The 12730-nt window shown below is 57.8% G+C and overlaps 1 protein-coding gene across 2 annotated transcripts; it reads right to left on the bottom strand.

Annotated features, from left to right (window-relative positions):
• Positions 1-1096: 1096 nt before the first annotated feature.
• Scarf2 (scavenger receptor class F member 2) lies at positions 1097-12181 on the bottom strand. Of its 2 annotated transcripts, none has more exons than XM_031363308.1 (11): positions 11926-12181; positions 7315-7373; positions 7122-7223; positions 6439-6958; positions 6138-6356; positions 5870-5998; positions 5315-5418; positions 5125-5242; positions 4796-4926; positions 3285-3437; positions 1097-2643 (listed from the first exon to the last, which is right to left on the bottom strand). In XM_031363308.1, exons 1-11 carry the CDS (start codon positions 12072-12074, stop codon positions 1820-1822), a joined length of 2508 nt encoding a protein of 835 aa, XP_031219168.1. In that variant the 5' UTR covers positions 12075-12181; the 3' UTR covers positions 1097-1819. The 2 variants fall into 2 exon arrangements, with proteins under 2 accessions (XP_031219168.1, XP_031219169.1); XM_031363309.1 differs by having other exon boundaries at positions 4796-4911; positions 11926-12178.
• Between the last annotated feature and the right edge of the window lie 549 nt (positions 12182-12730).

Below are 12730 nucleotides of genomic sequence, written 5' to 3'. Positions count from 1 at the left end.
GCCTGACTTCCACCCCGGCAGCTAGTATGACTTGGTGCCTCAATGGATCAGAGGCCAATCAAACCACAAGACCACAGCAGGAAGATGCCTTGCTGGCCAAGGGAAAGCATCTGGCACAGAGACAACAGGGCTGCCAAGCATGTGTTGCCCAGCCAGGCCAGCTTGAGGCACTGTGTCCATCAGCTGCTCTGGGCACCGTCTCCACTCTGGTGGTTGAATGGGACTAAAGCTGACCTCGAAGTAGTACCTGGCCAGAGAACAAGGGCCCTGCCAAAGAGAGGCCCTGAGCTGCCAACATTGGAGACACTTAAGCTAGGAAGATGCTAGCAGAGTGAAATTTTAAGCTGGACATAAGCAGATAGGAGAAAGTGCTGGAGAGTTGGCTCTGCAGCTAAGGACTTTTTTTTTTTTTTTTTTTTTAATTGAATGCCCAGCATCCTCATAGCTTCACACTTGGAAAGCTAGGGCAGAAGTTCAAGATCATACCAGGCTGCAATATGAGGCTCTGGCTCAACAACAAAAAAGATACTAGAGACAAGAATCTAGAGGTAGGGGCTAGAAGGAACCAAAACAGATGGCTTTCAGAAACTAAGAAAGTCAGTAGGAACCCTGAGGAGCATAGGTTCAAGGCTCAGAAGGGGCTCTGCTGGGGAGAGGTGAAGGTGCTAGGGTAGGGTGGGACAGACACAAACGGGTCCAGAGAAGGCCGGGCAGATAATTTCCCTCTGTTCCCCAACTGTAGCATGTGGAGATAAGGGAGGAAGGTTTTCACTCAGGACATGGTACCTAAGGGAGCAAGCAGGCTCTGTGCCGTAACAGGCTGCTTTGTGAGGCCTGGCTGGAATCTAGGCACACTGTCTGATGTCCCTTGCCCTCACGTCTGTCTCACCAGAAACGGTTCTGACCTCCAGCACAGATCCCTGCTTCTTCCAAGTGATAGTTCAGGACTGGTGGATTTGACGTACTTTTTACTTCATTCCTGAAAACCCACATGGGGATTTCAGCTGGAGGAGTCCAGAAGATGTTGCATCTAGGTTCCATAGGAGGTCATCTTTGCTTCACAACCTCCAGGTGGAAGTAATTAGGGCACTGGAAGTGGGGAGAAGCATTTTATTAAACAAAGCTTTGGCCTGCTAGGAGGAGCCCATCCGGAAGGCCCCAGATGGGATGGGAGAAGCCCTGCCCAGGGCCTATAAATACATCTAAGGCCACCAGAGTAGCCCCTGGAGTTCCCTCGTGGGGTGATAGGAAGCCATCAAAACCAGCTTGATGGCTGAGGGACCAGGGCTGGTGTGGATGGGAAGGGGACAAGCCAACATGGGCTGAGCCCTCTGAGGAGAAGAGACCAGCTCTTCTCCCCAGGTTCGGGTCAACCAGATACTCGGGAGCCCAGTTAATGGAAGCAACCTCTGACTATCTTCAGAGAAAAAAGACCTACAGCCATAGGCACCAGGCCTTGGCAAATGAGAGGCAGCCAAGAGGCAGAAGCGCTGCTGGCGTCGGCCAATGACAAGGTGGCCCAGCCAAGAACACTCTTCTTGGCCAGTAAGAAGTCTGTAGGCTCTCCAAGCCATGGCCAACGAGACGCAGGTTACTGGAAAAGCTCCACAACATTGCTTAGTGGGAGCGGGTAGACAGCTAAGTGTCTGCGAGGCCCGAGAGCAGATCCAACCAGGTCGCAGCTGCTGGAGCCTGGGCCAATCAGACACAGGCTCGGGCGGGCGCTGGGCTTTCGGACCAATGAAATGCCTTCGCTGCGGCCGCGCGGGAAACGACGGTGAGCAATGCGGTGCCTCCCGGGGCTGCGAACCTAGGAAGCTCAGGGGGCCGCGCCCACCCTGCTCGGCTCCCCCGCTGCCTCCCTGCTCTTCTTCCGAGGCGGTTTCTGGATGGGGGTCTTCTTCCGAGGGGTCTCGGGCGCAGGCACGCTAGCCACCGCCTTCTCAGACGCCGAGGCCTCGGATGTCCAGGCCGTGCGGGCAGTCGAGGCCGGGAGCACCGAGCGCTTGGCCTTCTGCGGCGGCGGCGGCTTCTCAGCGCGGCCCAGGCTGCGAGTCTTGTCGCGCAGCTCGGCTGCCAGCATAGAGGCGGCCTCGGGCGCGCTGCGCGGGGGACCTCCCGCGTCCGTGGGCTCCGAGAGACCAGGGCCGCGGCCGCGCGCTCGGGCGCGGGGCGGCGTCGGTGAAGCCGGGCCTGGGGCCTCCTCGGTCAGGCCCGGGGGCTGCACCGACGAGTTGCTGGGGGTCCGTTTCCTCCCGCTAGGGCTTGGCGCAGTCTTGCGGCTTGCGGGCGGCGGCGACGGGGCAGCGGCCGCGGTGCCGTGCTTGCCGTGGATCCAGGACACCTTAGGCTTGGTGGCAGGGTCGGGTGGCGGCGGCTTCCTGCGCTCGGGCGACGGTGACAGTGACAAGCCCCCAGCCTCACTTCGGGTCCGGGCCGGCCGGGCCTCGCGCCGGGCCACACGCGCATACAACGCCCCGCTCGGTCCCTCCACGCTTGACGCCGAGCGCTCGCTGTCTGAGGATGCAGGGAGGACCGCTGCCTCCTCCCGGGGCGTCGAGGTGCCCGTGGATGCTAGGGACACAGCGGGCACCTCAGTGAGAGCGGCAGGAGTTTCCGGGTCTCGACTCTCGGCAGTCTCCTCTAACAAGGGAACGACAAGCTAATCACAACATCCAATAGCGCTGGTGGAGCCAACCCCCACGAGCGACCCCCCTCTCCTCTGCCTGAGGCCCAGCTGTCTCTGTGTGGTCATCCAGGCACGCCTGCCTGGTACATTCACAGCATTACCACAAATTTAGTGGGAATCCCCAGGGTGTGGGCTGACTGCTGGGGAATGAGCGCTAATTTTTCAGGGCTCAGGCTCCAGACTTTAGGCCCAACCACACCCCATTCTCAGGGGTCACAGTCATCAACTTTAAGCGGATTCATGCCTTTAAGACTTAAGTTTTCTGATGTTGAGGCATTAGTCACTTGCCCAAAGTCATCTAGTGGCACCAAAGTAGGACAGGACAGTTCTTTCTCAATACCTTATGTTCTGCCTGTCTCCTCTGCTGTTCCATATTTAGAGCTTGTCCCAAAAGTTAGTATGACTGAGTAGTTACAAGCCAGCCCACCTATCCCTCCATGACTCACCCCACAGAACCTCAGCTTTGTAGCTGCAGGTCTGTGGCAAATCAATCCTAGTTCTTAGTTCCTTGGTGCCCCCATCCCCATGACCTCCAACATAGATAGCAAGGCCACTTTATGGTGCTAGAGGGCTGTCGATGCAGGGCCACACTCACCCTCATGGGGCACACAGTACACAGGGCCTTCATCTGTGGTGTCGAATGACGAGAAGGAAGCCCTGGAGGACCACGATGGAGAGGGCTGCTCCAGCCCGGAGGGTGGGTCCAGAAAACTGCAGTTGAGTGTGTTGTCTAGGTCATGATGGGCCACTGGAGAGTGGGGGTGTGGGGATAAGTGAGGTAGAGTGCCAGGGACCCCCCTCCTTTTCCCAGTCTGTACCCTTAATTAGCTAACCATGAACAAAGTGATCATGACCAGCCAGCCCCTACAAAAACCTGCAGGTGGGATGTGACATTCAACAGAGTCTCATTAGATCAGTGGGTAGCAAGCAAACCCAGAAGGGAGAAACTTGAAGGAAGTTGGATATGGAAGTGCATGCCTGTAACCAATGCACTTGAAACCAGAGGAAGGAACATCACTGTGAGCTTGAGGCTAGCCTAGGCTACTCAGCTGAGTTCATGACAGCCTGGCTTACAGTGTGAGACCCTATCTCAAAACAAAGGGCACTGGCTGTTCTTCCAGAAATTCTAGATTCGATTCCCAGAACCCCCATGGTAGCTCACACCTGTCTGTAACTCTAATTCCAGAGGATCTCATGGCTTCCTCTGATCTCCACAGACACCAGGCACACAAGTGGTACACACACACACACACACACACACACACACACACACACACACGAAGGCCAAACACCCATACACTCAAAACAAGCAAGAGTTTTTAAAGATATTTTTTAAATAAGGAGAAAGTGCAAGTCAAATGCAGTCAGGGAGTGGAAATAGTAGACTACGTGTTAAGAAAAGACAGAGTCTAGCACATGTGGCCTGGGAAAGCCACCATGTTCTCCAACCAACTCTGTCCTATGCCTGGTGGGACTTGGGGAACCCTGGAGCACTACTGAATTCAAATGTTCAGGGGCAGGACTGCTGCTGGGCTCAGACTCTCCCAGCAGTCTTTGCATCAAGGTCCAGCCCTGACACTTGTGCTCCTAGGAGTCATGTAGCTTATATGAACCAGAGCATTTTCAGCTGTCTCCTTTATCTCTTGAGAGTGAATGGATCCGACCAATGTTCAGAAAGAAGTTACCTAAAGGGAGGACCACCCCCTTGCCTGTCATCATATTGAACATCTAGGAGAGACTCTGTAGTGGGATGGGGGTCATCCTGCCCTTTTCTAGTAAGGGCTCTAGTAACTGCTGGGAACCAACCACACTGTTGATTTGCTTCACTTTGGGGTTCAACACACACACACACACACACACACACACACACACACACACACCACTAGTTCCCCTCCAGATCTGCATCGCCATGTAGAGAGACCTACAGATCAGGTGGCCTGCCAGGCAATGACTCATGTATCCCCATGCCTTCTGCATACCCCCTAATATCTGCCCCCATACCTAGGACTCCTTCCCCTACAGCTTCACCCCTAGCAACATCCTCCCTTCCTTCTTCCAGGCTCACCTCTCTGGGACTCCCCTGAGTCCCAGAGGCTACATTCTTACCTACGACTTTGGGCAGCTTCTGCCTGCGAAGCGGGATTCGGGGCAGTTTCATGCTGATGCGACTGAAGCTTCCACAGAAGCGATGAGGCACCTTCTTCCTTCCAAGGGTGAGCTCCCTGCGGGGGCGGGGCCTGAGCGAAGGGGCGGGGCGGGACTGGGAGGGACGGTTCAAATTCGGTGGGAACAGAAAGGGGAGGCCCCATGGAAAGAGAGGACTGGGCCCGGACTCAGGAGTGGGGTCTGGATTCAAGAAGCACACCCAGTCTCACAGAGCGGGCTAGCGGGCTACCTAAACCAAGCGGTGGGTGGGGGCTGGCTTGGGGCCTCACCGGCGTGCCGAGTCCTTGCCCCGGCAGGCGCAGCAACAACCGAGCAGCGAGAGCAGCAGGCCGAGGAGCAGCGTGAGCAGCGCGCCCGCGCCCATCACACCTTTGCGCTGATTGGTCTCTGTGGGGAGCAGCGGCTCAGCGCAGGATCACCCCACTTCATTCCCTGGCCCGACGTTCTTCACCCACTCACCCAGGTGGCAGGCACCGGTGACCGGGTCGCATGATTCCTCGTGACAGCTGCAGGCCTGGGCGCAGTCCACGCCGTGGAGCCCGGCCGGGCAAGTCACATTACAGCTGCAAAGTTTGGGAGTCCAGAATGCCTCCTTTCCTTGCACGGGCCACCATTGCCGGCTGGTCCCGGGCGCCACAACCAAGGCTCTGACTCTATCCTGTAGAGACTGAAGCCCACCCCCACCTGCGGGCGGGCATTCACTTGATAATCACAGTTTAGAAGTGAATGTGTGTGATTTCTACAGAGGGGGTCTGAAGGAATGAAGCGTGATTACTAGGGGCTTATTGAATGAGTGGAAAATGGAGATCCCAGTCCAGACTACTGACTCCCTCTATACCATTATCTGTGTCACATAAAGGATGCCACTGGATTAGATTAGTCGGAGGGCAGGCTCCATATCAGATACAGCTTCAAAGTGCTTGCTGACATTCCCTACTGCAGGGTCCCCGAGGTCTATATGAAGGCCCCAGTGTCGGGTACATAGCCCCTTTCCCTCTCCAGGTCCCCACTCACTGAGGTCCGTGAACACCAGGGCTGCAAAGGCAGCGCCCGGACTGGAAGTCACAGTGGCCGCTGCCGCAGTCAGAGCACACGAAGGCACAGTCCTCCCCGTAAGTGCCATTACTGCACTTAGTCTCGCACCTTGGTATCAAGAGAGGAGTCATGAGCTGAAATGTAAACCAAAGGCCACGAGGCCTACAGAGCCCACCGTGCAGAGACTGCGTAGGAGCCAGGCCTAAAGAGGCCGTGGCCTGGGCCGAAGCAGGCGCGGACTGCTCACCGGTCGCCGATCCAGCCCGCGTTGCAGTGCGTACACTTGCCGGTGACATGGTTGCAGGCATGCCCGTCGCGGCAGGGTGGACAGCGGTGGCCACAACCCTCGCCGTAGAAACCGGTGGCGCAGGGTTGGTCACATTTGGTTCCGTTCCAGCCGGGTTCGCACGTCAGACAGCGGCCTTCGACTACCGTGCATGGCTGCTGGCCTTTGCATTGGCCACACCTACAGAAGGGTCAGGAAGCTGGGCCGGATGGAGCTCCTCTTCACCCTTCCGCCTTCCCACCACCAGGCCCGCAACGCTTACCGACGGCGACAGCCCAGGCCGTAGAAGCCAGCAGGGCATGGCTCGCGACAATACTTGCCCCGGTAGCCGGGATCGCAGGCACACGTGCCGTCCACCGGGTGGCAGCGACCGCGGAAGCACTGGCAATAGCGATCACAGCGGGCGCCGAATGTGCGCTCGCGACACTGGCAGCGGCCGCTCTGCTGCTCGCAGGGCGACGAGTTGCAGGCGCACTGGTTGTTGCAGCTGCGGCCCCACCAGCCTACGTGGCACAGGCAGGCGCCTGTCTGTGGATCGCATCTCGAAGTAGCGCTGCAGTAGCACGCGCTAGCGCATTGAGCACCCCACCAGCCCGGCTCGCACCGGCACGCGCCGCTCCGCGGGTGGCACGTGCCATGCTGGCACTGGCAAGCATGCTCGCAGCGCGCACCCCAGCGGCGCGCGTGACACGTACACTGTCCGGTCACGTCCTCGCACTGTCCGTGCGGGTGGCAACTGCACCTCTCCTTGCAGTCGGGGCCCCAGAACTGGCGCGGGCACTCTGCAAGAACCAGGTGAGAGGTTGAGTCGTAACCCTGGTACATCCCACCCTTAGCTCCACCATACCCAGGCCAACCCAGTCCAATCTACCCCCCTGCCTAATTTCTTTATTTCTTCCCGCCAAACTGTCCAACCCCCAACCCCCCACCTCGCCCCATGCTCACTAGTGTCGCAGTTGGCACCGAAGTAGCCATGTCGGCAGCGGCACTCTCCTGGCCGAACGCACACCTCGTTTTCTGAGCACGTGGAATTGCCTTCACACACCGCTGTAAAGGAGACGGGCTGGAGCTGCAGCACATGATCTTCCCACCTCTGCACTGCATCTGCCCGCCCAGGACCCCAAAATGCCCCACTCACCGATCCCACACTCATCCCCCAGCTGCTTCCAGCCAGCGCAACACGTGAGAACCTGGGAACTTCAAGCAGAGGAGGGACATCTGAGCCTGACGCCCTTCCCCCAACACTCCTTCCCCAGCCTTTAGGGTGTCCAGCCTGAGGGAGGTGGCAGCTTGAAGCCTGCCAGACAGTGGTAGATGAGGGGTCTCTGCCACCAGAAGGGCATACCTCCTGGTCTGCATACCTGACAAAGAGCCAGCCTCCAAGAATTGTCATCTACAGGGACTCCAGCTCCTCCATCCCATCAGCCACAGGTTAAGAAATAGGAAGGGGCAACAGTGAACCTGGAGTATGGAGCCACCTGACTCTCATGACCTCTGAGGCAGGTCTAACACATCTTTTAGGACTAGCAGCCTAGCCAGGGTGTCAGGGATCCAAATGTGACATGGCTGTGACAGCACCACTGCCAGGTGGTCCCAATGGAGCACCTGGATACCCATGGTGGGGGCTAAAACCCAGGGTGGAAAAGCATCTGAGAGGGATAGGATGGAGCCAAGTGTATGCCCTGCATGGTTCCTCTGGAGGCAGGCACTTGGGGACCCTTGGGAGCTTTCCTGGGCATAAGGAAAGTAAACTGAGGCCCAGTGCCTTCCAGGGGCAGGGAGGGTGAAGTAGCTACTTGTATTTAATGTTTTACTTATGTTTCTTTGACCTTACAGTGTACATGAAACATCAGTTTTTCAGAGGACTCTGCTGGGGAGGAAACCTGGAGCTAGACTTCAGGGGCAGTTTCTCACTGCAGCATTTCAGGGAGGTACAGCCTGGGAAGTCCTCAGGTGTGGCGACCCTTTCAAAACAAAGCCAGGAGGGTGCCTGGGGATTGAGGGAGGGTGGGAAGTGGGCAGTGCGGTGTCCATGGTTAAGACAGATGAGGCTGAAAGGGGACAGTCATAAGGCCCAGATTTTTGCCTCAGGCCTACAGGAATGTAGCATCTGTTTGCATTGTAGAGAAAATGAGTGTGCTTTTTCTGAGGCTTCTGAACTTAGAACCCAAAGAGGGGTAGGAGGCAGGCTGAAAAGAAAGCCCCACTCTGCCCAGACCAGTTTGGGGTAATGGTCATACTGTGGATAGGATTCAGCTGCCTCAAAAAGTTCCCTTCCCAGCCAAAGAGTTTGGTTCTCCCTCAGATCAAAGTTGGGACCTGGGGGACAGAACTCATAAAACTTTAAACTAAGGGAACAGGCTTTGCATATTTTCCACAATTAAAACTAGGAACCACAGAAAAAAAGAAACAGGCCTGTTTTTGCTGCCCCTACCGGCCCACCCACCTTGCCCCAGAGATGCCAAGGATCCCTTCTCAGAGAGACCCAAGTTCATCTGCCACCCATCTCCTCTCATTTCCACTTGGTCTGGACTCTTCAGAGTTGCTTCCCTTGCCAGGTGGCCTGCTGAGAGCCCCAGAACATCGGTTCCTGTGCTCCCTGGTGGCCTAGTACAAGGTTCTGAGGTTGGGTGTCTGGCTCTAGGACCACACTCAACCACACTCAACGGTGTGTGATAGGTGGATCAGCAGAGGTTGGGAAGCCAACCATGCAGGAAACTGTGTGCACCTTAGTTCTTTCCTGCTAAATCCATGGGTCCCATTCTTTAAACAAGTGAACACTTATTTATTCCCCCCCCCGTGTGTGTGTGAGAGAGAGAGAGACAGAGACAGAGACAGAGACAGAGACAGAGAGGGAGGGAGGAAGGGAGGGGGCAAGAGGGGGGAAAGGGAGACAGAGACAGAGAGAATAAACCACTTTATGCATGTGGAGTTTGAGAACAGCTTGTGGAAGTCAGCTCTCCCCTTCTGCCACAAGGCCTCTGGCAGTTGAACGCAGATCATCAGGTCCTGTGGCAAGTTCCTTGACCCACTGAGACGGCTCAGCAGCCTCAGGTCCTACTCTTGAGCTAAGGAACCTGCTACTTAGAGAAGTTAAGATCCTTGCCTGTACAGGGCAATTTATAGCAACGGGAGCAGGATGCCTTTGAGAACAGCTGACACTACAAGCAGACCCAAGCTCATTTGAGTTCACTGAGAACAAGTCTTGCAGTCTTTCAAGGACTGATCACTCAGGATCATGGCAAACCAAGAAGGCCTGGTGAACTCGTTTAAGATATTACAAAACAAACAAAACAAATACTCAAAAACTTACAAAGGCAGGTCCTGGCTCTCTGAGTGAGCGCTACCTTGGGGAGTCAGAGTCCAACCATCAGTATGTGCTGCTACAGGCTGATGCTCTGGGGGCCACAGTCACTGCTGTGTGGCAAGCAGCTCATTTTTTCCATCTCAGAGCCTACTCACAGATCCAACCAAGGAGACTCTGTGCCTACTCCCTTATGTGGGTCCCCATCCATCTCTCCCCTTGCCCCCAGACATGGTTCTTCTCTGCCCTAACCATGCCAGCTTCTTCACCATGCCCCACCAGGTAATGCCATGTGGCCCGTTCCCTCACTATTACACTTGCAACTGCCCCCTGGATGACATCACAACTCTGAATGCTCCGGAGTGTCAACAAACAAACAAACAAACAAACAAAAACCCCAACCTTTGTACTCCTCCTCCTCCTCAGCCTGCCCTGTCCCTCCAAGCTGGGAAGTGGAGACCTGCTCACACTACATTTACTGAGAAAGAGATCTGCTTTCCCTTGCAGATTGCTCCAACCTCCAGACCAACCTTCCACCTTCTGCAGATGTCCTCTCTCTGAAAAGCAGCCTCATTCTCAGAGCAGTAGGCACACCCCTTATGGCCCTGGCATCTCTTCAGTATGCCCCCGACCCCACACCTGCAGGGCCTCCAAAGTATCTTCTAGTAGGGGAAAGGGGTGTAGAATGAGCTGTGCCCCAAATACCTGCAGAACTATCTCCTTTTCTCCTGTAGGTCTGTGTTCATCGTGGCTCCCTGATCCTACTAAAGGAAAGGCACCCCCAACTCCATAACTACTTGTGAGACAGGGCACTGGTTTCTGCTGCAGAGTCCTCGTACTAACAGGCCTGGAGGCAGTAGGTGCACAGCCTATATACTGGCTGAGCTGGCACCTCTCTCTGCTGGACCTCATGCATTGTAACCAAAAGGATGGCCCAGATCTCGGGTGAGCACACTCCAGAGATCTTTCTTCCCACAAACTCTCCACACACAGTCAGGGCATCCACCCCCATCTCCAGCACCAAGAGCTGAGGTGCATTGCATCCCTATTTTTCAGAGGTAAAGACAGACCCAGAAAATCTAAGTATTTGTTCAGATCCAGACAGCTGGGGCAGTCTTCCGCCAAAGTATAATGGCAAACACGTCGCGCTATGGGCTACAGAGGCAGACATCCTTCTGAGAGGTCGGCCAGCGGAAATACTGGAGGCCAAGGGCTCCCCAACTCCAGCTCGGAACAGCATGACACACCACCGGAGTCCCGTTCCCCGGCCAGCCCGTCGGAGGAGGAGAAGGCCTGGTGTGGGCTGACCGCCCTCCTCAGGCACCGCCCCGCCTGCCTCAGCCGCTGCATTCCTGGGGCCCGGGAGGCCCGGGACGAGGCGGCGGCGGCGGCGATGCGAAGCAGATGGCTAGTCAGGCGGGTCCCCGCCTCCGAGGCGGGGCTCGCGGCCGGGAGTGGTCTGTGTCGTCTCGACCCGATTTCGGAAACCGCGCGGTCAGCTAGCAGCCCCTTGTCTACTTTGACCCTCCAAAACCCTAGCTGACGTTTCGCACCCCGGGGAGCCGTTTGACCCAGGGTGCCCCCGGGGACCCTAACCCGGAGCCCCAAAACAGCCTCCCCAGCACTGGCAGAGGCGCCCCACCGAGGGTTCCTCGCCTCTGCAGAGATGCCTTGACTGCGTCGTGGTTCCGACCAGCCAACAGGTCCCTCGGCTTCTGCGCCTACTCAGCGGGCGTCTCTCTTCACCCTCCACGAAAGCTCGGGGCTCCACTGCTTTCTGGCTGGGCCTGTCCCACACCGGCTTCCCCAGCAAGATCCTCTCAGAGACCCACCTCCGTGCACCCAGTGGCCGCCCCAACGAGCCAACAGGGGTTCCCCACGTCCTCCCCATGGCGCGTCCATCATTGTCCTCAAGCACTCCGGTTTCTGGTCCACTGTGAGCGTAGGCTTGTCCGTGCTCACTTCCACCACCATCCTCCTCCCACCCTGCGCCCGCTATACCAAGACAAATCTGTCCTTCCAAGTCTCGACTGCCCCAGTGCCCAGCTCGCCCAGGGGTTGCACCTTAGCCCTTCTAACCCCCACTCCAGTCTCAAGCCACTGGCTCCTGAAGCCTATGCACACGCTGTTCCCTCCCTCTGAGTGTCTTTGCTTGGCTTCGGGAGTAGCTCTTTTCTCTTCTTCCCTGACATTTTGGGCACCACATCGTACCCCTCGGGGCTCCCCACAGCACTCCGTTATCCCTTCAGGTGATTTCTGGTCCAGCCGGCCCTCGGATGCAGCCTGGGGGCCCAGGCTCGGCCTGGAACCGAGCCCAAGACGCGAGGCAGGCCCGAGGGGCTCGCGTGACCAGTTTAGGGAGGTCCTGGATGGCCCAGACCGAAATGGGGCACCTCTACCCCCAGCCCGCTTCACGCCCACGCCTCGCACAGGCCCAGCTCCTACCCGGGCGTGCGGCACACGTTGCGGCCTCGCGGGTTCAAGTCCTGGGGCGCCGCGAGACCGGGCAGCAGCCAGAGCAGCAGCAGCGGCGGCGGCCCTCGGGCTCCCTGGCGCCGCGCCGGCCCGGCCCCCCGGGACCCTGCGCCCTCCATGAGGCGCGGGGCAGGCGCGGGTGGGCGCGGGTGCGGCCGCGGCAAGGGCGGCCGGAAGCGGAGTGCGAGGCCGGGCGGGGGGCGGCAGGAGGGGCGCCGGGCCGGGCAGGAAATTCCACATCGGCTCCCTGATCCTGGGCCAGCGCGCCCGGCCAGGCGGCAGCGCCCGCCCCGCGCGCCAGACCCCACCCTCCGGTCGCGCCTCCGCCCCTTTGCTCGGCCCCCGCCCCCACCTGGCCACGCACGAACTCAGGGGGCGAACTTGGTGGAAGCCCGCGGAGCGCTGCGGGAGGAAGGAGCTGCGGGATCCCGCGAAGGAGTCCTGGTCCGCGCCTTTTCTCCGCCTTGCCAGAAGCCCTGGAGCCGCCAGGCCCAGGAGGGAGGAAAGGGGCCCCAGCTAAGGCCCTGGATCACACACTGGCCTTCGGCTGGGGCCAAGAACCCCTAGTTGTCCTATGGTGTGGCATCAGCATCTTCTGTAGCATGCAAGAGACGACTATGCAAGATGAAGGCGAAGACCTGTGGATATGAACTGGAGACCTAGGGAAAGGAGCACTTTTAGGAAAGAGCCTGGAGAGGTAGCAGAAGGAAGCAGCCAAGGTCTCTGATATAAAGACAGAGAAGGGGACACTGGAGATGAAAACTGAAACCCAGGC

Source organism: Mastomys coucha, unplaced genomic scaffold, assembly GCF_008632895.1.
Source record: "Mastomys coucha isolate ucsf_1 unplaced genomic scaffold, UCSF_Mcou_1 pScaffold12, whole genome shotgun sequence".
Lineage (NCBI taxonomy): Eukaryota > Metazoa > Chordata > Mammalia > Rodentia > Muridae > Mastomys > Mastomys coucha.
The sequence above is the reverse complement of the archived record's forward strand: the minus strand, read 5'-3'. Positions and strand labels throughout refer to the sequence as shown.